Source organism: Phaethon aethereus (genome assembly GCF_964289735.1).
Source record: "Phaethon aethereus genome assembly, chromosome: 20".
Classification (NCBI taxonomy): Eukaryota; Metazoa; Chordata; class Aves; order Phaethontiformes; family Phaethontidae; genus Phaethon; species Phaethon aethereus.
In genome coordinates, this window is record NC_138596.1 from 219,769 (window position 1) to 246,078 (window position 26,310).

The 26,310-nt window shown below is 58.3% G+C and overlaps 1 protein-coding gene across 1 annotated transcript; it reads left to right on the forward strand.

Moving 5' to 3' along the window:
- Window positions 1-4,496: 4,496 nt before the first annotated feature.
- On the forward strand, window positions 4,497-26,310 carry LOC309412244 (maestro heat-like repeat-containing protein family member 2B; the record flags this gene model as incomplete). Its single annotated transcript, XM_082009116.1, has 35 exons — window positions 4,497-4,607; window positions 7,079-7,201; window positions 7,761-7,926; window positions 8,320-8,418; window positions 8,967-9,118; window positions 9,450-9,593; window positions 10,142-10,234; window positions 10,723-10,792; window positions 10,904-11,017; window positions 11,507-11,580; window positions 11,929-12,048; window positions 13,074-13,181; window positions 13,376-13,535; window positions 13,928-13,968; window positions 14,253-14,394; window positions 15,121-15,173; window positions 15,605-15,712; window positions 15,948-16,067; window positions 16,268-16,390; window positions 17,241-17,402; window positions 17,633-17,755; window positions 18,056-18,123; window positions 18,474-18,609; window positions 18,717-18,812; window positions 19,581-19,704; window positions 20,647-20,756; window positions 21,172-21,324; window positions 22,217-22,362; window positions 22,611-22,773; window positions 23,055-23,248; window positions 23,852-23,989; window positions 24,189-24,261; window positions 24,987-25,082; window positions 25,216-25,430; window positions 26,079-26,310. 35 exons carry the CDS (start codon window positions 4,497-4,499, stop codon window positions 26,308-26,310), a joined length of 4,350 nt encoding a protein of 1,449 aa, XP_081865242.1.

Below are 26,310 nucleotides of genomic sequence, written 5' to 3' on the forward strand. Positions count from 1 at the left end.
TGTGAACAGGATGGATGGACAGCAGATTAGAAGGCAGCGTGATAGAATAGACCGAACCGGGAGACAGGTAGGCTGCACCCAGCTCGGGAAGGTGGCATTCAGCATTTGTTGTTTCCTTAACTCATGTTTGGAAAAGAAGCACAGAGTATTCCGCGTGGATCCCAGTTGAGAATGTGGGAGGTGAGTGAGGTAGCAGGTTCCCTTCTCTCTCCTGAAGCTCATGAAAGAAGTGAATGGAAGTTAAAAGCAGAGTCAGCTTCCAGAGGGTATGAATATAAAATAGCCCTAAGTAAGTATGGATGAAGGCAGAAAATCTAAGGTCAAAATAGCTGCCTAGCAATAGCTAGAGACTGAGTGGCAAGAGAGATGTATTGTTTAGACACAGACGTAGCAGGAAGATGACTAGGGAAATTGTGTGCGCCACTCCTTAAGGAAAGGAGAGTTATCAGAAGACATTATCTGATATTGTCATCTTCTGATACCAGAAGACATTATCAGAAGAGGCCCGATACTGTTTTCCAAGTGCTGGAAGAAAAGCCAGTAAGGAAAACTTTCTAAGTGATCAGACTGGTAAGTGCTGCGGCAGGTGTCAGAGAGAGATGGTACAGCTGTTCATGAGTCTTGAAAATCAAAATAGTAAGCATTGGGTAGAGTGCGTTAGTCGATTCTCTCTCTCCTCTTGAGGAGAGAGACTAACTAGATGGTCTCTGGAAGGTCTCTTTCTTTCTGTGATGATGATTCATGAATATATGACATTGTTGTCCCTACAGGAAAAAGGGCTGTGGAGAAAGAAGGTGATGATGATGAACCAAATGAATATGACCTTAATGACAGCTTTATAGATGATGAGGAAGAGGAGTGTGAGCCTACTGATGAAGACTCTGACTGGGAACCAAGTTCAGAAGACAAGGATAATGAAGATGTTGAAACGCTTTTGCAGGAAGCACATAGATTTGTTGAGACCAAAAAGTAGCTGCCCAGAACAACATTACAAATGTCTGATCTGACTTAAAACATGGATGTGCAAGGAGAGGAATTGTGAGGAATGAGTGATTCGTGTAAAGAAAATCTAGTGAATATAAGCTTGAAGCAAATGTCATTTATATTGAAATAAAGGAATGTATGTAGGGCATGACCATAAACAGGGGAGTGGTGTTAAATAGAAGAAACCATAATCTTTATGTAACTTCCTGATATGTGTATGTTAGTTCCTGATATCCTAGTGCAAACCCGTGTTGTAGGTAACCGCAGAAATGTCAAGAAGGTGTATAGCCAAATAAGGTAGCATTATATAAGTAGAATAACGGAGCGCCTGCGCAAACAGAAAGGTCATGTAGAGTGCACGGATGAAGAGGAGCATCTTCCTCCCAACGACCACCGGACGACCACCTAGAAAAAGATGAAGCATGCGCAGACCGGGGAAGTGGTGACGCACTTAGAGGAGGAGTCATCTTCCAAGAAAAAGGCGGAGAAAGGCGAGAAAGGAAGCCTAGAAAAGTATAAAGGAGGGGATTGTAAGAAGTGAAGGTGTGCCCCGGCGCACCCAGCGCTGTTTGCTTGCCTCTCTTCGTTTCATAAATTGTAAACTTAAATTGGAATCCTGTTTGGGACTAAATAATTTATCACAGAATTATTTGGAAAACTGGTTTTTCCTCATTGATGTAGGCACTACAGGAAGATTTTAATGGGGGCAGGGGGATTCAGCAATGCCTTTCTTGTCTATGTGTATTATTTTGGTGGAGGCTTTTTGTTTTACTAAGTGGTGGAGCCAGAGGACTGAGCTCTCAAAGTTTTTTGGTGTTCCCGCCTTGCCCCAAAACTACTTCTTTTCTAGCACTGTTGGTAGCTCAGTTTGAACTACAATTTTAAAGGTTGCTAATGCTTCTTTTTCCTGTGCTTGAAAGAAACATTGGCATTAGGAAAGCCTTTTATTTTGCTGGAAGGGGCTTGAATGAAGGGGAATTACACTTCATACCTGCAGTATTGCTGTCTTAAACCATTTTTTAATGTTCTTTTGAGTTAAGGCAGTCTTAAACCTCATTAGTCTGCTACTCACTTTAGGTGGTTTTTTTTGATTCTTTTGATGTACAGTGGTTAAATACAGGTTGTCTAAATCACTTGAGAACAGTATCTCAGTTATCAAACCACTTGGTTGTCTCAACAACAATTATGGTGTATTTGCTGTAATTACAGTAGTACCTCTTTCCATCCCTGTATATCACTGTAATTGTGTTCAGTTCACAACAAAGCCGAAGTCTTGGTGACTGTATTTTTGCACAATTAAACTTGTAACATACTGTGGGAAAAGCGTGTAAAAAAAGTTTTAGTATGCTTCAGGACAGGTGACTGGAGCCATGTGAATTTGGTGCTTTTTTGGATGCAATCTGAAATGGAGCAGGGGAAGCAGTTCTGGTGTGGCTCTGGCTCCCCTGTGAACATCTGCCTGAGATAAATGCATTAGTCCCAAACAGGATTCCAATTTAAGTTTACAATTTATTAAACGAATAGAGGCAAGCAAACAGCGCTGGGTGCGCCGGGAGTCTCCGCTCCACCAAGACGCACACCTTCACTTCTTACAATTCCTTCCTTTATACTTCTCTAGGCTTCGTTTCTCGCCTTTCTCTGCCTTTTTCTTGGAAGATGACTCTTTCTCTAAGTACGTCACCACTTCCCCGGTCTGCGCATGCTTCATCTTTTTCTAGGTGGTCGTCCAGTGGTCGTTGGGAGGAAGATGCTCCTCTTCGTCAGTGCACTCTACATGACCTCTCTGTTTGCGCAGGCGCTCCGTTATTCTACTTATATAATGCTACCTTATTTGGCTAAACATTTTCTCGACATTTCTGCGGTTATCTACAACACGGGTTTGCACTAGTATATCAGGAACTAACATACACATCTCAGGAGGCTACATAAGCTACACATATCAAGGGAGTTACCCAAACTATACTTATCAGGAAGTTACATAAAGACTACCACTCCCCTGTTTATGGTCATGCCCTACATATATTCCTTTATTTCAATATAAATGACATTTGCTTCAAGCTTATATTCACTAGATTTTCTTTACACGAATCACTCATTCCTCACATGCCCGATCGTGGTTGAAAATAGACCTACAACTACACGCAAGCTTTTCAGCTGGGTGGCAAAATGTAAATGTTCTCTGCTTCAAATAAAATGGCCATTGCTGCAAACTGATATTAGGCTGCTTTTGGATCTTTTGCCAATTGTGTGTCAGAAGCTTCTCTCAAAAATTGTAGATAGCGAAAATACAAATATTTGGAAAGGGCAACTGTTCCCACTTTGGAGAACATCAGCGCCTGTTGGCCGGTGACTTACTGTTTGCTAAAGCTATTTCACACAGAATGAACCTGGTGGTTTTTTCACAGCGTCTGATAACTTCTGTGCCTGTAGCCTTCCTCAGGCCGAAGCGCTCTGTATCGTAGCGTTGTCTTGTAAACGGCTGTTTAAGCTGCCCTCAGGGGCCGCCACTCTATGAAAGCTGAACCGGCTTTTTCTCCTTGGAGGCGCCCGGTCAGATTTCTCTCCGTGCCAGAGCGGCAGGCGGGCGCTGCCGGGCGGGAAGCTCTGCCCGGGGCTGCCCTCGCCTCTGCCCGGGGCTGCCGGCGCCCCCTCCCCTCTCCCCGGCGGCGGGTGCACGCGCGGCTTCGGGAAACTTCGCGCGGTAACGGCCGGCGCGAGGCGAAGGGGGGCGTCGTTGCCAAGCAACGGCCGCCGGCGCGCGGCGCTTGCGTGTGGCGCTGCCCGCGGGCTGGAGCGTCCGGAGCGGCGCTGCCCTGAGGAGGAGGAGGGCGCTTTCGGGGCGGACGTCCGGGGGAGCGGGCAGCTGGTCGCGAGGTACAGGCGAGGAAGGCATTTTCCTCCGGGGAACGGGCGGCGGGCAGCCTGCCTAGAAGTCCGGGGCCCGGGCCCGGGCCCTGCCCTGCCGACGGGGCCCGGCGCTGCAACGGGCACCAGGTGTGCTCCAGGCTGTGCAACATGGGCGTCACAATGGGTGTTTGAAACGTCAGACCCCAGGAGTTCAGAAGCTGAGCACTGGAGTGGGAGGCTGGGGGCCTCAGGTGCTGCCTGCTTCCACCTCAACAGAGATCAATATCCCCCACCTCCCTTGGCATTTGGAAACTACCGGAGTTGTGTTAGTGTTGAAAGAAGGGGCAGGTAAGAAGGTTCGTAAACGTATTCAAAACCTGTTCTTCAGGCAGAATTATTTGTGTGGAGTGAATGCAGCCTGGCCCAGGCACTGAGCTGCACCTGGGAGGCAGAAACGAGCCGAGCGCTTTGTGCTTGGGGAGGTCCAGTCTTCCTGTGCTGGAGATGGGGAATGAATGTTTGGAAGTGACAGTTGCACCCTCAAAAGAAAAGAATACTCATGATTTCCACTGTGTTGTACATCCTTTCCCAATTTGGATTAAGCCCTCCTGGCCACACTTCCCTGTGTCTGTAGTAACTGCTGGCCAAACTGCCATAAAGTCACCATGTTAAATGCAACCCTGCGGAAAGGCCATGCACTTTGCGGCAATCCCTCGGATAGCCGAGGTTTGTTCCCAGCTTTTCCTCAGGACTGTTCTCCATTCAGCACTGCCGAGGTACGTGCCTGTGATGTGAAAGATTAAAATCTGGGATACCAGAACGTGGAAACTTTGCAGAACTGTTGATACTCCGAAGATCCAGATCTGCAAGAATGTGAAGCGACACCTGCTCATCAGTGGGATTTTTGAGTAGTGTTTTCCCTGTGTCAGTGTTAGACGACTCAGATTTGTTAGGAAGGATAAATCCTTAACTTTTGTATTGCACTTGTAATCAGCACATCTCAAAGAGCTCAAAAAAGATGGTAATTTATATACACGGGGTCTTTTAGAGATTAGCAGATGGCTTCTGCATATGTGGGTTTTGTTCCTCTAACACTGTAACTAGTTAGTAATACGTCTCTTAACGCACCAGTGAGATACGGTCTTTGAGGTTCCCACAACAGGTATTTTGCCTCTACGGAACCAGAGTTGTGTCTGGACAACAAGGTAATCAGAAATTTCTATATGCTCAGCTACAGAGTTCTGTTTTCTTTTGAAGAGATCCTGCTGCCGTGAGGAGGATGAGAGCACTCAGAGGTGAGGGGCTGGCGGGAGGCTGGGGGCTGATGCCTGCCGGAGGCAGTGTCCCTCCCCGCCGGCTGCTGCGGGCCACGTCCCTGTCACCTCTCATCCTGCTGCCAGGCACCTCGCAGAGGGCTCTGGCTCCATCCTCTCCCCGCCCTCTGTGGGGCAGCTGGGGACCGCTCAGAGACAGCCTGGCCCGGCCAGCTCTTGTTGGGGCTGCCCAGCCCCACCCCCCCGGCCTTTCCTCGCAGAGGACTCGCTCCAGCGCGTTGCTGCCGTTCTGGCACTAGGAGCCCACAATGGGCCCAGTCCCCTCGCGTGGCCGTCCCAGTGCCGCAGTCAGGGGAGGACTCCCTCCCCTCCGCCCACAGACTGCCCTCTTGCCAGTACAGCCCAGCGTGGGCTATGGTGCTGTGGGAGGCTGGGAAGAGCCTCACCCCTCCCGGGCGTGAAGCCCTGCCGCCAGCAAAACCGTTTCATTCTTTTCTCCCAGCTCTCTGCCCATGCATGGGCTCCCAGTCCAGACCTGCACATCCTGAGCATGGAGGCAGGGTGACTGGGACTGTCCCTGCGGCCATCACTACCTTTGCGGCCGTCGGGACTTCCCTGCTAACACGGCTGCAAGACCATGAGGTGAGGCAGGGGAGGCCTTAGGGCTTCCCTCTACGCCCCCAGCTTCCCCGGGTGCCGCGGCAGAGGGGTGTTGCGCCTGACGGCACATCTGCCCTCCTGCAGGCAGGCGCTTCGTCCCCAAGCGCCGATCCTGCTCACGCTGGACTAATGCCACTGCTCCCCGCTCCTTTCTCAGGAGCAATGGCTGCATCATGGCTCGTTAGCTCTTTCTGGCCACCTGCCCCGCGTACGTGGTGCTCTCGCTTTGCCCTAATGGCGCTGCTCCCCGCACACATCAGGCCTTAGCCAAAATGCAGCAGGACTTGAGCGAACAGTCACACCCTTCCTTGGCTGGCACTTTCCCTCTGACCTCTGCCATCCCCCGTGCTCAGCAGTGACTTCCTCGGCTCCCGCATGGCCTTTTACGCTGGTGGAGGCGATCTCCCTGTCTGGCTCTCTGCTAGCGTCATGTCACCGAAATCGGGAATAAACCTCGTAACACCAATGTAGTGTTAAAAGGCAGGCATTCTTTATTCACGGTGCCGGGAACACTGGGAATAGCTCCTCCCAAATCGTGTTCACCCAATCAGTTCAAAAATCAAACATTTATAGGCATATGATCGTAAGGTCAATACATATTCATCAGGTTTCCATACAATGATTGGTTAAAAATTCTTCGCCTACCATGTAAATGGCCACGCATGCTCACTATAATTTCTTGGAATTTTACTTCCTTAATCTTTTGAGTCAGAGGGTTTCTTGAGTGGGTGGTCTCTGAGTCGGTGGTCGCGACCTCCCCCTGCCGGAATTACCTTTCCTACAAAGTTCACTTAAGCTTGGCAACACTAAATAGACCTTCACGGGCTGTCGGCCCAATATGCAATCATTCACCCCACAGTCCTTTGTTTTAAGACAAGACTATAGAATGAATAATTACCTACCCACCTGACCAAGGTGTTCCTACTTTCTGACTGCTCACTATTAAAATAAAACGTAATACCATGATGACAATGTTGCACTTAACTCCTTGATAATTAAATCAAGATGGGAAGGGTTCGGTGGGTTCTCGAGCAGCATTGCTAGTGCATAATGTTCTTATAGTTACAACTTGCTACAAATTCACAAACCTATTTTCTAACCCTATTTTATTTTAATTCCCTACCACCTTGGTTACAGTCAGAGGTGCCGCGGAAGATCTTGCTGTTCCCCATGGCTGTGCTGACCGATGCCTGCAGCTCGTACCTCGTGCACGTGTCACACAGATGATCTGGGGGGCAGCAGGTCTCTCTCGTGGCTCCCTGGGAACGCGGGCAAAGCCGGTCCCATCGCTCCCCTTTGTGGTCTGTCCCCAGGGCGACCGAGTGGAGACATACCGGGAGCTGGAGGGCGTCTTGCAGGGAGACGACGGCTGTTTGACGAGCGGTGTCGTGAACCGCCTGATAGCTGAGGCGTCCTGTGACATGCGGGCAGCCCAGGTGAGCTTGTTCTCTCTCAAGGCCACCAAAGGAGCCTGCCTCTGCCCCCGCTGTTTGGGGAAATACAGGGTGGCGCAGAGACATTGCTTGGCTATTCAGAGCCAGCGGAGGTCCCGAGGGAGAGGCTCTAGGAACACGTCATTACGGGGAATTCGGAGAGGGAACGCAGAGAGCTGTGCAGAGAAGCAGACTCAGGGCTGTTTCTAACGGAGCAAGAGCTAGCTTCAAGCTCATGGTTATTTCTCCTGCCTTGAGCAAGAGCCATAGGAATCCACCAGCCCCACGGAGACATCCCGGGGCGGGTCTCGAGTCTGTGACCGTTGCTTCCTGGCATCTGCATGGAGAGGGAGAGGGGCCAGTGGCACAGGGTTGCGCCGGGGAAAAGCCTCCCTCGTCTCGCCAGGGAGCCGCTCGCCTCCCCCAGCGTAGAAGAGGCAGCAGCTGCCCAGCCCTGAGCACAACTGCCCCGAGGCGTCTCGCAGAGGAGACGGGCTCATTCCGCCTGTCCGAGGGCCTCAGCCTTTTTCTCGCCAGTGTTTAAGCTGTGACGCTTTTGCAGGGCGTGGCAGGTGACGTGAAGACGGCCGCTAGCGATGTCCTGGTGGCTCTGGCCCGCTCCCACTTCCACTTTGTCATGTCTGAGCGCCAGAGCCACCTGAAGACCATGGGGAAGGCCCTCGATGAGATTGTGCTCCTCACCTTGGGCAAAATGGCCCGCAGCTATGGTACGGCTCCTGGATAGGGTAGGGGTCTGTGATAACAGGGAGGAGGGGCCCTCCCCCCTCCCTAAATGCTCTGTCTTGAACTGCGGGGCTATGGAGGTGCCGTTCCTCCTTGCTCCGTGCCAGGGCTGGCTGGCAGCTCTGCCTTACCAGCCCAACCCCGGTTCCTGAAGGGTGGGAACCTGCTGGAGACAAACCCGCAGGGTCTCTGCCCCGCACTGTCCTTGCCATTTCCCCAAAGGGCTTCCCGGTGTCCCCCTTGGGGAAGGCAGCCCTCCCCACGCCCTCTGCCATGTCCCTCACAGCCCAGCAGCCCCAGCCTTGCCAGGGATCGACCCCAGTTTCCCGTGTCTCTCACTCACCCTCTCGCTCCCTCTGTCCCTGCCTTCTCTGCAGCCCTGCAGTGCATCCCCTTCGTGGGAATGACGCTGCTCGCCCTGCGTGCCATGCTGAGCCGGGTAGGGAGTGGCCGGATCCTGCGCGCCATCTGCAGTGGTGAGTGTCGGCTCCTTGGCCAGGGTCCCAGGGCCAGGGGCCAGGATGGCCTTTGATGCCTCCGTGTGATCTCAGAGGGAGCACGGTGGACGTGAGCCCACAGCAAGGGCCTTTGTTATCCTAAACTGCTGCAAGTGTGTAGAAGGAGCGGGGGTAGGCCGGGAGGCTTCTGTGGGCAGGACGCGGCGGCGCTGCACGGAGGAACTCCCGGGTCCCTTCCCACAGCTTCCGTTCCCCTGCTGTCCTCTGGGTTTAAAATCCCTGCTCTGAAAGGGCGCATACGCGGGAAGGGAAGGGACTGCAGTGAGAAATGCTGGAGGGGAACGGGCCGTTGATGAGGAGAAGGGGCAGTGGGCAGGAGGAGAGAAACAGTGGGGTCTTTGAATCCAGACACCTCAAGAGAACAGGTGGCCCTCGGATCCAGAGCTGGTCCTGGGCTTAGCCCTGCCGAGCCTGGGACTGTCCTTAAAGCAGGCTTGGGCGTGGATGCAAGGTACCGCCCCTGCTGCAGTCTCTCACAGGCTCCCTTTTCCTTTCTCCTGGTGCAGCTCTGGAGCAATGGTCGAACGGGGTCAATACGTACTTCTGCAGCCAGGAGCAAGGCCCCTTCCCTCGCAAGGGGGTGGCACAGTTCTGTGAAGCAATTTACCCGGTCTTCCGCTACGCAGTGGTAAATTGGCTGGACTGCAGGGAGGAAGAGGTGAGAAGTGCTGCTTTCCACGCCTGGGGCCGCAGCGGGGATGTCCCCGTCAGTCGATGGATCCATCTGTGCCCAGTGGGGTGCGAGCAGAGGGGCGAGGGGAGGGGGGCTTCCTGGCAGGAAGCAGCTGAGCCCTGGGGCCTTTCTGCAGGGAGGGCTGGGGTACCAGCGTGGGGAAACGCTTGCTCTCCTCTGGAGCGAGCGCCTCCCCTGCAGGACAGAAGGGAAAGGGAAACCCCTCCCAGGGGGAAGGGCAGAGGGTGTCCCAGGGATGCTGAGTGCTAGGCCCACCTTCAGCCCTCCAAGCAGAGCCTCTCCCTTCCCTCTTCAGGACAAGCAGGCTGTCCTGGGGGCGCTGGCTGCCATGATGGAGGTCCTTCTGCATGAGGAGCAGCACCGAGAGCGTGGCTGGGAGCAGCTCCTCTGGCTCCTGCCCCAATATCAAGAGGTCCGAGACACCTCCCGGGTCACCAAGGTGAGGTGCTGCACAGGGCCTGGCGCTGCTGCCGGGCTGGGTTCATGCGAGTGCCACGAGGCGCTGGGGAGCTGCGGGGTGCCAGGAGGAGCTGAGAAGCCCTTAGAGAAGGAACAGGGAGAGCAGAGGAGGCCTGAGGCTTCCTGGGCTCTTTGGGCAAGAAAAGAGCAAGCCGGTGGGGCCAGGAGGGAGGCAAGAGTCCCTGGGACTTCTCAGGAAGGGAGGCATTGCCACCTCCCTGGGGCTCTGTGTGTGGGAAGAGCTTTGCCCTAATGCCCAGGGCCATGCGCAGTCCAGTCCAATGAGGAGCAAGGGCTGATGAGTGGGAAGTGCCGGGAAACGGAGTTGTCAACAGTGGGCTCTCTTCAGAGCAATGAGACCTTCCCGATGCTGCTCTGAGGGGAGGGCAAACAAGAAGCCCCGTGCAGGGGGGTTTCCCCTGGGAGCTGGTGCTAGGGACTCCCCTTGTCCCAGATGTGCTGGGTTTCTCCTTTCCCAAGTGCCTGTAGGTGGCTTTAGCCTCCCTTTCCTCCCCCGGTCTCTTGTAGAGCCTCAGCTATGTCCTGGAGATGCTGGAGGGAGTTCAGACCCCAATCCCACAGGGCATGGCTCTAGCCATCAGCAGCGCTGTGCACCGCCAGGTAAGGGCAGCCTGCGCCCTGCTGCTGGCCTGGGGCCCGCACACCTGATCGCCTTGGAGGGCAAAGGCTTGCCTGCGGGCAGGGCAGGGCACCCCTCTGCCGGGACCTTTGTGCAGGCCAGCAGCATGCCAGGATTTGTGATGCAGGTGCCACCTTCAGGCTGCAGGAGGCCTGATCCTGGCTGCTTGGACCAGGCCCGAGGGGCAGCCCGGTTCCCACAGCAATCTCCCGAACGGCCGAGTCGTGGGAGGACTCTGGGGCGCCGGCACCCTAAGGGCAGCCTTTCAACCCTCCTCAGCCTCAGCTCCTGGGCGGCCTGGGCTGCTACAAGCCTCTGCGTGTGCTCGGGGCCACCGTTGCATGGGCTGGGCTTTGGCTGTGGGTGCTGTGCCCAGAGTGCCCAGGGCGAGGAGAGCGGAGAGCACCGTTTCTTTCAGGCCCTCTCAATTCTGATGCGACTTCCTCTAAAATGGACCTTGTTCCCACAGCTCTCTGATGTGACCAAGGAGCCCGGCCCAGCCCATAAGGCAGCACTGTCCCGCTGCATCGTGCTGCAAGGTAAGGAGAAGAGACTGGGCGATGGCCTGCCCTGCCGTGGCAGCTCTCTCCCTGTTCTCGGCAGTCGGGAGCAGCTGTCTGCTAATGCAGAATGCAATTTCTTACCCGCAGCACAAATCTGCCCCGAGGACACAGTCACGTTTCTGCAGTCCCGGCTGAGCGGTGGGAGCGAGGCCGGTTGCGTGGCAGCCCTGGGCCTGCTGGGAGCGCTGGCCCACTCAGACGGTCAGTGCCACGCACCAGGGACACGAGGCAGGGGTCAGGGCTGCTGGGCTGAGAGCAGGAACCGGCTGAAAGTGGTGCGCCTGCACCCACAAGGAGCTGCAAAGTGCGGGTCCCCCAGGCGAGCTGACGCCCCGCGACAGGGATCGAGCTCTCCCCCGGCAGTTAGAAACGGTGGCACAGCAGGGACGATGCTCCAAGCTCAGTAACACGGGCAGGCTGGTGGGTGGGCAGCTGAGTGGGTTTGCACAGGAGCTGCTTGTACCCATGCTGTTTCTCTCGTTCTCTGTGTTCCTGTAGCGTTTGGTCCCTATAAAATAGCCCTGCCTCTAGAAACGGAGTTGCTCTGGCTACACCGCTGCCTCCTGTGAAGTCAGAGTCAGGCCCCGCTTTTCTGTCCCCTTGGTGTGCAGAAAACTTGGAAGCTTTAAAAGGGATCCCTTCTGCCATCGGGGCTCTGCCTCGACGCACACCTCTCCCTATCTCTTGCAGCACCTGCGACGAGGGAGAAGCTGCCCCAGGTGGTGGAGGCTGTGCAGTCAGTGTGCAACGACCCCAGTGCCCAGGTGAGCTTGGTGGGGAAGGGACCATCGCAGGGTTGGGTTTCTCTGCCAGGCGAGGCAGAGAAACCCTTTGCCTCGGGACAGAGCTAGGGTGCCTGGGGAAGCGCCAGTGCATTGCCCGGGTGGTTCGTGATGGCTCCTCCCCGGGGAGAGCTGGCAGAGTGGGGCAGGGAGGTCGCTGTGCTCTGTGGGGCAAATACCCATCCAGCCTGGTGCTGAAGCCCAGCCCTGATGCCAGGAGCAAAAGCTCCTGCCGTGCCCTCGTCATCGCTCTGCGGGCCACAAAGGCTGCCCCAAGCAAACTCTTCGGGTTCAGAACAGGAGGCTCATAACCACACTCTCCCCTGGCAGGTGCGGAGGGCGGTTCTGGAGTTCATCAGGGAGCTGCTCAGCTCCGGCTCCCCCAGCTGCTGGGCGTGGGATGTGGTGGGGCACATCTTCATCGAGTTCAGCCGGACCTCGGGCAGACTGGTGAGGGCCGAGCAGGACATCCGGGGCTTTGACCGGTGCCTGGACTGTGCTGAGAGCTCCTGCAGGTGTCCTTGGCCATGGAGAGCTCCACGCTGCAGGGCCATCGGCACCAGCACTGCCGTCAGAGCGGCTTCCAAATGGCCGTTCCTTGTGCGTGTCTCTGCTGACGTTGGTGGCGATGTCAGCGGATGATGTGGGTTTACGCCTGGGCGTGCCACCCAGGACCGCGGGGCTGCGTGCGCACCCCACGGGCTGAGCTGTGCCCACAGGCACCTTCAGCAAAGCCACCGTGCAAAGGGAGGGGCTTGTAGGGACGCGACATCCTCCATCCTTAAATGCTGATGGACAATCAGCAAAACACAGCCAGTGCAGACAGGTGGGCCTGGCTAGAGGAGCTTTCTGTGGTGGTCTCGTGCTCTGGCCCTCCAGGGCACACCCTGCCCATCTGATAACTTTCTGGGGGCCCGCATCCCTTCTGGCAAGGGGACAGGCCGTTTGGCAGTCCCTTCGGTGGGCATTTCCAGCAGGGCACCCAGGAGATGAAAGCTGGGTATGGCCGAGCCTCCCGCTGACTTGCCACGGATCTTCCCTCTGGACGGAGCTTCCCTCTAGCTGGGAGATCCGTGTGTGTCACTTTGCTCTGAGGCTCAGGGAGGCTCTGCTTTGGGAGCAGGGCGAAGGAAAGGGCTTCCAGGTGCTCCTCCGCATCCATCGGGCTGGGCGCGCTGCCGCCAGGGCTGGCACTGAGCACAGCCCTGCTGAAGGGCACGTTCCTCACCTCTGCTTTGGTAGCACGATGGCAGCATTTGGGCTGTGGGGGACCGTGCAGACTAGCAGTGGTGCCCTCTGCTCCCAGGCTTCCCCGGGTCTGAGACCTGGTCCTCGAGCTGGCTCCGGCTGTCCTTGTCCTCCTTCAGGAGGTCAGTGCTTCCAGGAGGCTGGCGCAGGAGCACTGGTGGGTCCTGCCTGAGCCTCATCGGTCGGGAGCTGAGAGTAACGGGGGTTTTGCCAACTCTGTCTTGCAGGTGGCAGGAGGCCTTTTCGCCTGGGAAACCCAGGAGGATGGTGCTCTTCCAGCTCTCTGCATGGACATCCTGGACTCTCTGGATGTCTCTCTGAGAGGGATGACCAGAGTAAGTTGACCTCTGCCCATCTGCTGTGGCCACTTCTTGCCTTCAGGACGTTTTCCCTCGTTCTCCCCCATGCCCTGAGCCTCTCCCTTCACGTCGGCTGAAGCGCACGCGGCTCAGGGAAACGCAGACCGTTCTTTTCATCTTCAAGCTGAGTGGAAGTGCCAATGTGGTGAATTGCCGGTTCTTCTCCGCAGCTCCTGTGGCCAAGGCTGCTGCGGTACGTGGTGCCAGCCCAGTACAGCGGCATGCTGATCCCGCTCTCCCACTGCCTCCGAGCCCTCGTTGAGAGACGGGATAGAGCAGGGTGCAAAGAAGAAGAGGAGGAGCTGGATGCCGTGGACTGCCAGGAGCAAGGTAGGAGCTCCAGTGAGTGCTGCTGGGCTTGGCTGGGGGTCGGGCCAGTGTGTGTCTCCCTGCGCCTCACCAACGCTGAGCAGGATCCCGGGAGAACCAAAGGGCAGAGACAGGCTCTGCTGCGGGGCACGAGGGGCTCTGCCTTGCATGGCCCCTTGCCCAGCGCAGAGGCCTGTCTCTCCTGCTGGCAGTGCTCTCCTGGTGAGCTGGGGCTCGTTCCTGGCCATGCCAGAGCTGCCTTCATCTCGTGGTGGGCAGCCCTCGGGAGCGCCCCCCGGGCCAGCGCTGCTGCAGCGCAGCTGCTCTCAGCCCTGTGCGGGGCCATCAGAGGTGCGAGGGGCAGGGCATGGTGGGGGCTCGTCGGCTCACCCAGCCTTTCTGCCTCCCCGTAGGCCAGCTGCCAGCTCCCCAGGCCCTGTTGGCTCGACTGCTGGTGAGTAGTGGGGCCCCAGGGAAAGGGCTTTTCTGGCCAGGGGTGGTGGGGCAGCCTGGGGCAGAGATGCTGTTGAGGCCAGTGCTGGGAGCCCCCACAGAGGAGGCAGGGTACCCCAGCCTGCCCGAGCCCATGGAGGATCCCACTACTTTCTCGGGGCTGGCAGCACTCTGGGTGACACCATGGCTGCCCACTGCTGGCCGAGCAGCGCCAAGCTCCCTCCTTCCCGGGAGAAGCTGTGGCTCTGGTGGCAGGAGTGACCCTTCTCTCCTGCCCTGGCCTAGGTGGTGGCAGCGGCTCCTTACGGCAGCAGCCAACGCGCAGTCGCAGCCTTGCAGCTGCTGCAGGCGCTCCACGGCAGGATCCACGCAGCCGTGGGGGTGGCATGGGCGACCCAGATCCCCCTCCTGCTGCAGTACCTGGAAGGTAAAGTGCGGGTGGGGAGGGAGAGGCTGGAGGGGAGGGAGGCGGGGCAGGGAACTGTGGCTCCCCAGCAGGATGGAGGGGAGTTGTCCCCAGTTGCCCAGCTCTTGCTCTGCTGCCTTTCCCCTTCCAGGGAGCCAGCACTGAGGCTGGGGGCAGCCATACCCCGGCGTCGCTTTGGCCCAGGGGCTGGACGGGGCCGTTGATGTCCCCTTGGACGGCAGGTCTTAGAGGCACCCCCATGTCCTGGTCGGAACGGTGTTTGGGGGAGGGACGGGACTGGTGCTCCTGGAGGGGGTGCAGCCCCTGGCTTTGGAGGACCAAGTGCCAAGGCCAGGGCCGGTTTGCAGCAGCCATCCTCAGTAATAGCCAGGGAGAAGGGCTGCAAATGGGCAGAAAGCAGTGCGTCTTTAAGGAGAAAGTATGTTGCTGGTGGGTGCTGTGACCTCAGTGGTCGGAATTGCTCTGGGAGCTGCACTGACAGCAGCAGTGGGGATCAGCTGTGGTCAGCGCACCCTTCCCCACCATGAATCAGTGGCTCTGACAAATGCCCCTGGGACCCCTGCGGTGTCTTTGGCCTCACAAGGGCCTTGACGTTGGTGCTCGTAGGCACCTTCTAGCCTGATGGCCTGGGACTTTTGGGAGGTCTGACCGCAGAGGAGACCACCGGGCTCTTCTTGGCTGTGAGCTTAAATAGCAGCGAGAGCTTTTGTTCCTCTTGCTTTCTAGGAAAAACCGAGAGCTCCCTGGACTCCGCAGAGTGGGAGCACCATGTGCTTAAGGTACAGCATCCTTGCGGGGGTGTCTCAAATAGAGAGGGAGAAGAGGGAGCAGACAAAGCCGTGGGAGGCAGCTCGGGGCTGCCTGTGTAGGCACCAGGAGGTGGGGGCACCTCCTGAGCGCCCTGCGCCTCCCCCCACTGTAGGTGCCTGCCTGCTCAGAGGAGCTGCTGTCCGCACACATGCCACGGCTGATGGCTAATGCCCGCTAACGCTGTGGCACGCGCCTTAGCACCGCCTCCTGCTCTACGTCAGGCGTGCCGGGGGGTCTCGCCTGAGGTGTTAGGAGAAGAGGGAGGCTGGTGAAAAGAGGGTTGGGGAGGAGACTGCTGTTCCCGGCAGCTCTCCCCCCGCCGCATGCCGGGACACGCGAGTGTGGAAAGGGCCCGGGCCAAGGCCAGGGCAACACTCGCTTCCTCCCCTGCTCACCCCAGTTCCTGCGAGCGTCGCTGGAGCCCATCGAGGACAAGGCCTGGACCGTGGGCCTGAGCCAGGAGCTGAGCCAACAGCTGGGCAGCTCTGCCCCGAGCTCCTGGGAGAAGGTGTGTCTCCTGCCCATGCTGGGGCTGGCGCCAGTGCTCTGCCCACACTGGCGGTTTTCACTGCTTCCCGCGCCCCCAAAAGGCGCTTACCGCGGGGCTGCCCCAGCGCCTGGCTGCAGCCTGGCATCGCGGCTGGCCTGGCCTGTGCCCAGGGGCAGTCGAGTCCGTCCAGGCCAGCCCTCTCCTGACAGGTCAGGCCGTGACTGCATCTCGGGCTCGGCCTCTTCTCTTTCAGCTTTTCCTGTACAAGGCTCTTGGGACGGCGCTGGCAGCTTGTCGGGACCTCAGGCACGAACAAGGGCAGGTGCTGCAGTTCCTTCAGGAGACAAACCCTGTGGAGCTGTCTGAGGCTCAGGTGAGGTGATGCTCATGTCCTCAGCATCCCCTGCCTGCTCCTGGGGGAGAGGGAGGGCTGCTGCTGGCCCTGCTCCGCACCTCCTTGATTTCCCCGTTGCTGCCATTTCCCCCCTGCCGCAACGTCCTGCCTGGCCGTTGTCGCTGGCCACAGCTGAGTGCCTGGGCTGGGGCCGACTCCCTCTTTCTCTGCGGTTGCAGGGAATGATTTTGGTTGTGTCTCACGCTGCCGAGAGCCACTTCCACCTGGTCTTGGACACAGTGACTATGTTCTCTGCCGCTTTCACCCGGCACTGGTTTTATCGGGCTTCCACGGGCTGGAAGGTAAAGAATCCAGGGTTTTGCTGCTTGGCTTTCCTTTTTGGCCCTTGTTTCCACTTCTACACCTGCAGCAGCCAAACCGTGGCAGCTGCCTTTAGCTTAGCTCTCTTGGAAGAGCTACCCGAGACCTGTGTTTCAGAGGGGACGTCCTGGCATTGGGGCCCGTGAGGTGTCTTTGGAAAGGACAGGGTTTGACACCTTGTGGATCAGAGCCACCCAGCTGGGGCAGCTGCAGCACTTGCTTGCTTGCAGCCGCGTTTCCCTGGCAAACCTTCAGCAGGAACTAGCAACGAGGGGGTGGGCACCGTGTGACACTCTGCCTCTCCCTCCGAGCTGAGGGTCAGGAGCAGGGGCCTGGTGAAGTCTCGCTGGCTCTGCTGCCCCCCTGGGGGCTGTGGGGAAGCCTTTCTGGGCAGGGCAGGGCCCTGCGGAGGGAGCGGTGCCGCCTGGCCTGGCGCGGTGAGCAGACTGCTCTCATCTGCACCGCTGCCCCGCGCAGGCTGCGCAGCTCTGTGCAGGACCGTGAGCGGCTATGGCAGATACCTTTCCATGGGAAGGTGCCAGGCGGCTCCCCGCCCTCTCAAATCAGTGGTAAAACTGCCAGCAGTGTGTGTGATGCTGGCTGCACCCTCCTCCCCATCCCCATGCGAGAAGCCAAGCTGCGGGATGGGAACAGCTCCCGGCCGTGCAGCTCACAGCTTGAGGAGTGGCTTGGGAAGCTGCTGGGAGGTGCCCAGGGAAACAAGGAGCTGGTGAGGCTGCGGGGCAGGGCCTGCCGCAGGAGCCCGTGGGAGTGCCGCAGGAGCCCGTGGGAGACCGGGGCTGACCTCTTGGGGCCTCTCTGTCAAAACAGGTATGGCAGCAGCAGGACGTGGAGAGAGCCCAGGCCACTCGCGCTGCTCTCATGCGCACCTACGGCAGCATTGCGCTGCGTGCCCCCAAGGAGCAGCTGCTCACCCGCGTGGATAAAGAAATCCTGGGCAACATCCTGCAGCTCTCCAGAGACAAACAGAGGGTAGGAGCACGGGGCGCACAGGGCAGGGATGATGCCTGGGTGCCCCAGCTCCAGCCGCTTAGGGCTGGGGCGTGCCGAGATGGGCGGTCTCTTTCTAAACATCCTCTGAGGAAGGGTTTGTCTGCAACGTGGAGGCCCAAAGCTGCCATGGGCTCCCCCCGGCCATGCTCCTCTTCAATCTCTCAGCCCTTCAAAGAGTTCAAGGGGTGCTTTGCTCTCTTTGCCCTCAGGACTTGCAGCTCAAGCTCGCCCTGGTGCAGAGCGTCACGGAGGTCAGCTGTGCCATCCAGGCTGCAGGCAACCATGGCAGCTTTGAGATCTCCTTGAAGCGGGAGGCGATGCGGACCCTGCTGGTGAGTGGCCATAGCTGGGCAAGTCTTGGGCTGCGTCATCAGACTGGTTTCCCCAGAGGCACAATGGTCTTGAGGCTTCATGTGTGCTCCTGGAGCTGTGTCCCGGGCTGGTGGGGCCCTTGAGTGCTCGTGCTGCATGGCTGTGGCTGAGGAGCCGTGTCCCTCCTGCGGTGCCTTTGGGGATCGGTGGGAGTGACGGGGCAGTGTCTGTCAGCAGAGCCTGTGCCCGGGGGAGGCGGGAGGGCTGTCCCGTGTCCCGGCCCGCTGGCAACTCTGCGCTTGTCTCTCTGGGACTTGCAGGACTGGATAAAGGGGGAGCCCTGGGACTCCCTGGTGTATGGAGTGTTTCAGGCGCTGGAGGAGTTGAGGTGAGGTCTGTTCCCTGGGCTCTGGGGACTCCCGCTATGCCCCGTCCCAGCTGGCTGGGGCGGCCCCAGTGGCCATGAGCATGGGGCCGGGAGCTGCTGGGGCTGTTCATCAGTGGGAGGGTGTTGCCCATTTTGGGTGTCTCCCAAAGGAGGGGAGCCCCAGGGGTTCCGTAACTGGCTGCGTGGAAGGAGGCAGGAGGTGCTGGAGCTGAAGGCAGTGCTCACTGGCCTGGGCTGGGGGTGTTGGGTTTGGGGCCCTCGATTAGGAGGAAGCCAGTTGTGGTTTGAGCCACTCTGGAGAGGGCTAGTAAATCCCCTTTCGGTTTCCTCTTCCTTTTTCCTCTGGCCAGCAAGCTGAGGCCGCCTCTGAGCAGGGAGGAAAATCGCAACCTGCTGGCAGTGTGCTGCCAGAGTGTCTTGTCGCGTCCTCCCAAGGAGCGGATGAACAAGGGAAGGAAGACAGTGAGGGCAGCTGTGAACATGCAGGTACCCACTGGCCAGTGCCTGCCCACCTCTCTGGGTCAGGATCCCACCTCAGCGTGTGCTGGCACCCCCCATGGTGTAGAACCCCAGCTCTCCTTTCCTGCTCTCAGCTTCTGCACAGGAGCTGCATGGAAGATCTGGGCCATCTCATAGGAACCCTTCTGGAGGTGGAGGAGATGTCTGCCTGCTTTGATGATGTGGTCCAAGTGAGTAGCTACGGGGCAGCAGGGAGAGTGTCACGGGGGCAGAGAATCGAGGCCTTAGAGGGTGACAGGAGGCGGCTACCTTTCCTGCAGGAAAGTGGGCCTTTGGCTCTTGGCCCTGAGGCTGTGCGTTAGGCCAGGGCCAGGGGCTGAGCTGGGGGACAGGAGCACCCGGCCACTGCAGGCTCAGGACAGGCCGAGACGTGGGCCCTGCCAGCAGGAAAGCCAAGAGCCAGCCCTGAGCTGGGTGAGAGCAGCCTGGAGGAAGGCTGGAGCGGGGATCCGCCTGCAGGGAAGCAACACCTGGCTCAGGGCAGAGGCGGCTGGAGAGAGTGGAGCAGTGCCAGTGCTCGGTGGGGCCGCGGACCGCGCCGGCAAGGGGCCAGAGAAGGAGGGAGGGGGGTCTCAGGGAGAGAAAGGTGCCTGTTGCGAGAGAGGTGCACCCTGCCCCAGGTCCTGAAGGGCTGGCTCACCTCGGCCAAAGAATGGGAGCGGGACAGAGCCCTGTGGGTTTGCGCCCATGTGCTGGGCGCTTGCAAGGAGCGATCTGAGCTCGCGGTGAGTAGAGAGCCCCCGCGTGCCCTGGTGCACCCTCCCCACCATTCACGGCCTCGGGAGGGAGCCCTGCCTGGCTGGGTGCTGGGTTTTGGGGCTCCTGGGATTATGAGGCAGCCCGTCTGCCCGGTTGCTGCTCAGGGAGCAGGATGGGCAGTAGAGGCGAGCGGGTGCCGGGGCTGCCTGCAACCCTTTTCCTGCTGCTCTCCCCTGCAGAGAGGACACCTTTGCAAGCAGTTTGGCTCCCTGGTGGGACTGCTGGGGACTCTGACCAGCGACTGCCTGGCCATGTCCCGCCAAAGGGCATTGGTCTGCCTTGGCCACCTTCTCGAAATACAAGGTGAGGAGAGCAGGCGCTTGCCAGCCTTGCTCAGCCTGATCCTCCCACCCTTCCTGGCCTGGCGCCACCAGGGTCCCACCGGGCCAGGGCCCTGGGAGGGAAGGGGGAGGCAACGTGCTCGGCTGGTTTTGTGCCCCCGCCCTGGGAGCCCTCTTGCCTCCCCGACCATCTCAGGAAGGATCCCTGGCAGAGGGTCTCTGAGTCCCACCTCCCCAGGGCATGGGTGAGGTTGGGTGGTCAGGGCCATCCCCCACTGCCATCTGAGAGCACGATGTTGTCACCAATGCTGGGGACTGTCCCCCTCCACATGTCTCCCCTGCTGTGTTCCAGGAGAGAGAGAGCGTGGTGAGACAGCTCACTCGGATGAGGTCCCTGACATTTCAGAGGGTGCCTTCCCCCTCGCTCCCTGCCTGGAGCCTGCAGAGACAGGCAGCTACCCAGGCAGTCTCCAAACTCATCCCTGCCAGGGAAATAATCCCCTGCCGAGCACAAGAGCGAAAACCAGTTTGCTGCCCAGAGCAAACTGGGCAGGGAGGAGGGATGTGAGCTGCAGGCCCAGAGCGTGCTGCGGAGGGTTGTGTTTGACCCTTTCCTCTTCAGGCAGCAGGGTCTGCCTGTGCTGAGGAAGTCACGGGGAGGTTTCCTGCCTCCCAGAGATGACGGTGGCCTGTGCGCGAATAGGGGATGCAGCTGCTAGGAGCAGAGGCTGCTGAAACCCTGACGCCCCAGCAAACGGTTCAAGGGGCAAGAGGGCTCTTTCCAGCGGGGGATCTGTCCGCCACTTATCGGGCTTGGGAAATCCTGCTGCACCGAGTTCAGGAGGGGCCTGGCTTTCCCTGTGGCCTTCACTGCCACCACTTGTGTTGTGCTTTATCGGTATCTGGGGCCAGAGGTTGGGTTTCTGTAGGTGTGAGTCCTCTGTTCTCCTGGTGTTTGTTCCAGCCAAGACCATGAAGGTGGTGCCGGAGGCAGGTGAGATCGGGCGCCTGTGTGAGGAGCTCAACAGCCCGGACACCCAGACTCTGGTGGAGACCTGTACCAAAATAGCAAAGGTAACCGGCCCTACAAGAGCGGCGTGGGGGCCCAGCTCCTGGGCTCCTGCACGTCTCCCTGCTCCCCTCCAGAGTGTCTCGCTGTCTCCCAGGAGGGCTGTTGTTGGCAAGGAGCAGGAGGCTTTGAGACAAGACTGTCCTTCAGGCACGCTGGAGCAGATACCGGGGGGTGGGGGTGTGTGCAAGTGCTCGTCAGAAGGAAAAAATTGGTATATGAGCAAACAACATGGGGGGAGACACTTCCAAATCGGTTAGCTGCATCAGATGTAAACGGCACTGTATGCACAGCAGGAGGGCCAAGCGATTGCCCCCCTTCCGTGACTGCCGAACTAACGGTCCCGTGGAGTTTCCTTTTCTTTCTGAATTGCTGAAGCAGCGCTGTGACACGGTCTCTCCTGTTCTGGCTTCTCTCCAGGCTGTTTGCAAGTACATCCCTCCAGCACAGGCGCCGGACTTTCTGACTGTCATCCTGGATGGCCTGCTGCATGTCACACCCACGCGTGCAAGAGCAGTGTGGAAGTGGGTGTTTGTCTTCCTGGTGGAATGCAGGAAGGAAATACTCCAGGAGGTAAAGGAGACCTTTTCTGCCATTTGACTTTGTCTCGTCTCCTGTTGCCTGTTGCACTACTCCCTGTGCAGTTGGCATGGGCTCAAGAAACGCCGCCTGTGTGCCGAGCCGAGGGGCTGCTGGTGGTCTGAGTGGTGCATTAGCAACTGCTGCTGGCGTCTGCTCCACCTGGTGACAAGGATATGGGCACTTCTTGTGCAAAGTTTCCCGTTGGTCCAGGTCCTACCCGTGCGTGAGGCACTGGGAGGCACCAGCCTTGCCATTCTGCCCCTTCCTCTGGGGTGACTGTCAGTCCTCCATGCCCTGGGACCCACTTGACCCCGCTCTTTCTTCACGGGTCCCCAATTCCATTCCTTATCGTGGCCACGGCTTCTAGCTGTGAAAGGCTCAAAGAAATGCCCCTTCCTTCGGGGGAAGGCCCTCTGAGTGGCGAAGGGGTTAGCGCTTTGGTAAAGAAGGGTAGAGGCAAGGAAAAGTGTCCCTGGAGAACTGGGATCCTCTGGAAGGCATCTTCAGGCTCTCAAAGAGCGTGTTTGGTTGTGCTCTTGCATGGCTGCAGACCCATGGTGGGAGTCATTCTGGTGCTGGGTGTGAAGCGTGGCCGTGTCCTCTGTGTGCACACAGGGCATGCAGCTGCTCACACGGTTGGGCCCAGACACATTCAGTGACGGAGGCTGCGCGTGTGGGTGCGTGCAGGCGTGTGTGTGAGGGCGTGCGTGCGTGCGCAGGCTTGCCGAGAGCAGACTCGGCTCCAGACGTGAGCCAGGGTCAGGCAGGTGGAAGGGGTGAGGTTTTGAGCTGGATCTGGACCCTGCCAAGGGAGCAGGCATTGCTCCCGTGCTGAGTGACTGCGTCTGGGTCCCACAGCAGGTTCTCCTCTTCTTCCCTTCAGGTGCCAAAGATCCTGAACACCCTTTACACCTACATGCAGCAGAGCACCCACAGGCCCTTCCTGCTCCATGCAGTGTTTCTCCTTGCCCGCTTTCACCGGGAGCCCACCATCAGCAGTCTCCTCCAGAAAGGTCTGCCCATGGACAGGTACGTGCACTACCCACTTCCCCACTGTAGTCAAACAGAGACCACGTAGCTTGCTTGTACTGGGAGGGGTCTGGTTGAGGAGCAGGTCTTTTTTTTTCTGCCTGAACCGTCTTGAGTGTGGCAAGACTGCGTGCTTGTGTCTCTGCCATGAGTGGGGTGTTCTAAGCCCCATTGCAGATGAGGAGGTTTGAGGGCACTGCAGGACTGCGAGGATACGGGCTCAGGGGCAAACGTCTCTTCCCTTGCAGTGATGCCGTGGAGCTGTGGAGGAGCCTGGGGAGAAGCGCCTTTGGGATTCAGATCCTGAGGTGCTTAGTGGAGAAACTAAACAGAGCAGGAGACCACCGCCTGGGGACTGACGACTCTGCTTGTGAGCGACACAACCGTCAGACTGCTCTGGAGACTCTGACGGTACGTTCAACGGCAGACACGTTCCTGCAGCTTTGCATCTGCTTTCTAACTCGTACTTTGGTGCGAGGGAGTCAGGTGCCCTTTGCGGATGCCTCCGGAGACTCCCAGGGTGCTGTGCTGGGCCGGCCTCAAGGAGTGTGGGGAGCCGGGAACGTTTTGTGCTCCTGAGCCACAAGGCTGTCGCAGAAGTGACAATTGCGGACTGTAGCCCCCGGCCCCAGGCAGGCTGGTGGGAAAAGGCCTTGCCTGAGCAGGTGGTTCTCGGTCATTTTTCTCTGCAGATCACCCGTGCCATCTCCGAGGTGGTGCTTGCCCTGAGGAGCATGGAGGAGCTCAGGCAACTGCTTCCACACATCCTTCGCAGCCTCCTGAGGTGGGCCAGTGAAACGCTGGGCGAGGAGAGGCTGCGCTCCCCCATGAGCGGTTGGAGACAACTGTTCCTTGAGGGCAAGGTGCTTGAGGAGAAGCCATGCAGGTAAGGAGCCGAAGGGGCAGATGGAGACACTGCCTCAGTTCCCCTCGCCAAGGCATGTGCCTTTGTGGGGCTCAGGGAGCGCTTTGCCGGCCCCGCTTCCTAGATGTGGAAACCGGTCGTTCTGGTTGGTTCTCCTTCTGTTCCTTCATGGAGAAAGTCCAGCTCCCAGGCGGGAAGGTCTTACGTAGCTCGTACTGCGGATGGCTGTCATCCTACCTCCCGTGTAGCCTTGCATGCACAATCGCATCGCACTCCCTCAACAGACCCCCGCTGGGAGCAGTGACTGTCGCGGGCTCTGGTGTCAGTCATCCCAAAATGCTGGTGGGAGGAGGTATTAGGTGTTGCCTTGGTTGGTATCCAGCATGGAGGCAGGCCAGGGCTATGGGTTTTCTTCTGCTTCAGTGGGTTTGGGGCATGAAGAAAATGCCAGAGTCATTAGCTGCAGTCTTGAAGGCTACGAAGCATCATTTCAGGGGTACCTAGCTCTGCTGAAGATAAGTCTTCCCCCAGCCTGCTGTGATTTGAGATCTCTTTGGGTTTGTGGTGGTGGTGTTATTTTGATTCGTTTTGTTTGTTTATTTTGTGTTTTGTTTCTTCTGCCAGGATCTTCCTTTCAGCTGTGGAGTTGGTGCTAGGCAAATGCATGGCACAGAAATGGATGCGGCGGCTCCTGAATGGGGCCGTGTGGGCTCGTCTGGAAGACCCTCTGGCTCACCCTGAGGGGGTGCATCTCCTGAGCAGGTAAGAGCCGCAGGGATGCATCTGGCCGCCTCCTGCGGGGCTGTGCCTGGGGAAACGGCTGCTGGGACCCTTCCAGTGTGCCTGGGAAGCTGTCCTGAGCTACAAGACTAGTGTCTGCATTGGCGCAAGTGGGTTTTGGAGACGTGGCCTGTGGCCATCCTGGGTCACTGTGTCCCCCTCGCTTGTGTCCCCTGTGCAGTGTCCTACTCGACACTGGGCTCGTCTCCCCCAGTCTGGTGAAGAACCTCTTGCCGGGCTGGATTCCTGCTCAGGCAAGCCGTAGGTAGCTTGCTTTGCTGAGGTAAGACAAAGATGGGGAAGGAAGGGTTCGGAGCGGTTTTACCAAGATACTGCTGCTTGGGACACATATTTTTGTGGGAAGACCCCTGGAGAAAGGGACCCTGGAGTGGGGCAGCCAGCAGAGCCCCTGGCCAGGACCAGCTCCCCACAGTGTTTGCCTGTGTCATTCCAGCTCTCTCAGGACTGCAGGATGACAGGGACCCCCGAGTGAGGCCAGCACAGCCCTCGTCTCCTCCCCAAGCCTCTTGTCTAAACTTCCCACCCGTTGTTCCGGCTCCTTGATGCTACCAGGTGGTTTCCAAGGCTGGGCCTGGCAGAGGAGGGAGGAGAGTTGCGGTCGGCCCTTTTTCGCTCATCAGGCTGGAGGATGACATCCTTAGCTGAACCAAAGCAGCAGACGCGGCAAGAGGGATGATACTGGAACAACTTAGTCTGTCTAAGCTCAAGATCTGCAAGCAAGACTAAAGCAAGCCCTGCCTCTGGTGACTTGGCTTCCCAGCCCACCATGGGATGGAAGGGGACCCTCTTGCTGAGGATCTGCCATGGACAGATGTTGCCACCACCGGCATGTACAGCTCCTCCAAGGGTCACTCTGGGTGCCTCAGTGGAAGGCAGAGGCAGCTCCAGGCCTGAAAGACCAGCTGTAGTGAGCTCTGGTGCCCTTGAGCGCTGCTGCCCATGGGATTCCCCCCAAAAGCCCCCTGAAGAGGCAAAAATGGTCACTACAGCCAAGGCTGACAGGGGGTTCTACAGCCTTGATCAGCACTCCCTCTTTTGCAAGGACCAGAGTCAGGTGAGCATCACAGTTCTTGGGCTAACCGATTATGATCCCTCCTGAGGTGGTGTCCTGGCCTATCTCCTGCCCCGTGTGGTGCTTTAGGCTGTAAAGAGAATCAAAACAATGCCTCTCACTGGGGGACCTGCAGCGGCAGCTGGCCGAGGAGATGGTGAGGCCCAGCAGGAGCGGCAGGGAGGCCCGAAGCAAGCTCCAGGACCTCCTCGGCAAGCTACGCTGGGAGATGGATGGCTTCCAGCCCGCCTGCATCCGCCACCTCCAGAACCAGCTGCAGCTGGAGAGGAGACTCTTCATCAAATACATCCTGCAGTGGGTCGAGGGCGAGCTGCCCGCCTCCCCCGGCACGTACCAGCCCAAAGGCCCTCTTGGGCACCAGGGCCATCAGGAGACGCAGAGCTCCTGCTCCTCTGGCAGAAACGGGCCCCAAGCCCTGGCAGCGCTAAGGGAAAGACTGCTGGAAAGCCACCGCGGTGGGCAGCAAACAGCATGCAAGGCTGTGGCAGATGCTAAGCTCTGGGTGCCAGAGGGGGAAGGCTTGGTGCTGCTTGGAAGCACATGCAGCCGACTCCTGGAGCCAAACACCCGCCTGCAGCATCTTCTAGAAGACCTGGAGAGGCAACAGAGTGCCCTTGAGGCGGAGAGCTGCCTCCTGAAAAAGGAAGGCTCTCCAGAAGCGTGCGAGGAGGCAGAGAGGCTGCAGCGGAAAAAAGCTCAGCTAGCTGCCCTCGCCTCCCGGCTGGAAGAAAGATCCAGGCAACTGCAGGCAACTGTCCATCGCCTGGTCAATGCTGGAGTGCCGCTGCCCATCCAAAGCTCCACTGAGGATCTGTGCATGGCACCGTTGCCTCAGCAGAGAGATGGAGAAACAGGAGAGCCTGCCAGAGCTTTGCTGGCACAGGACAAGCAGGATGACTTCTCACAGAAGGGGGCTGAGGAGCTTCAGGCCCAAGGGGCTGCAGGTGATGAGGGCTCCTGTTACGTGAGCACCCACAGCCCAACTTGTGAGGAGTTGCAGGCGCAGCTCACAGAGATGACAAAGGAAAATGCTCACCTGGCGGAAGAAAATGCTTGCCTCTGTGGGCAGATGGGTTTGACAGCACGGGTTCAAGCTGCAAATGCTGACCTGAAAGGGCAACTAGCACGAGTGGCAGAGGAGCGAGATTCTGCCATCCAAAGGAACGTCTGTCTTCAAACCCAGCTGGCAGAGAGGCTGAGCGCGAACTGA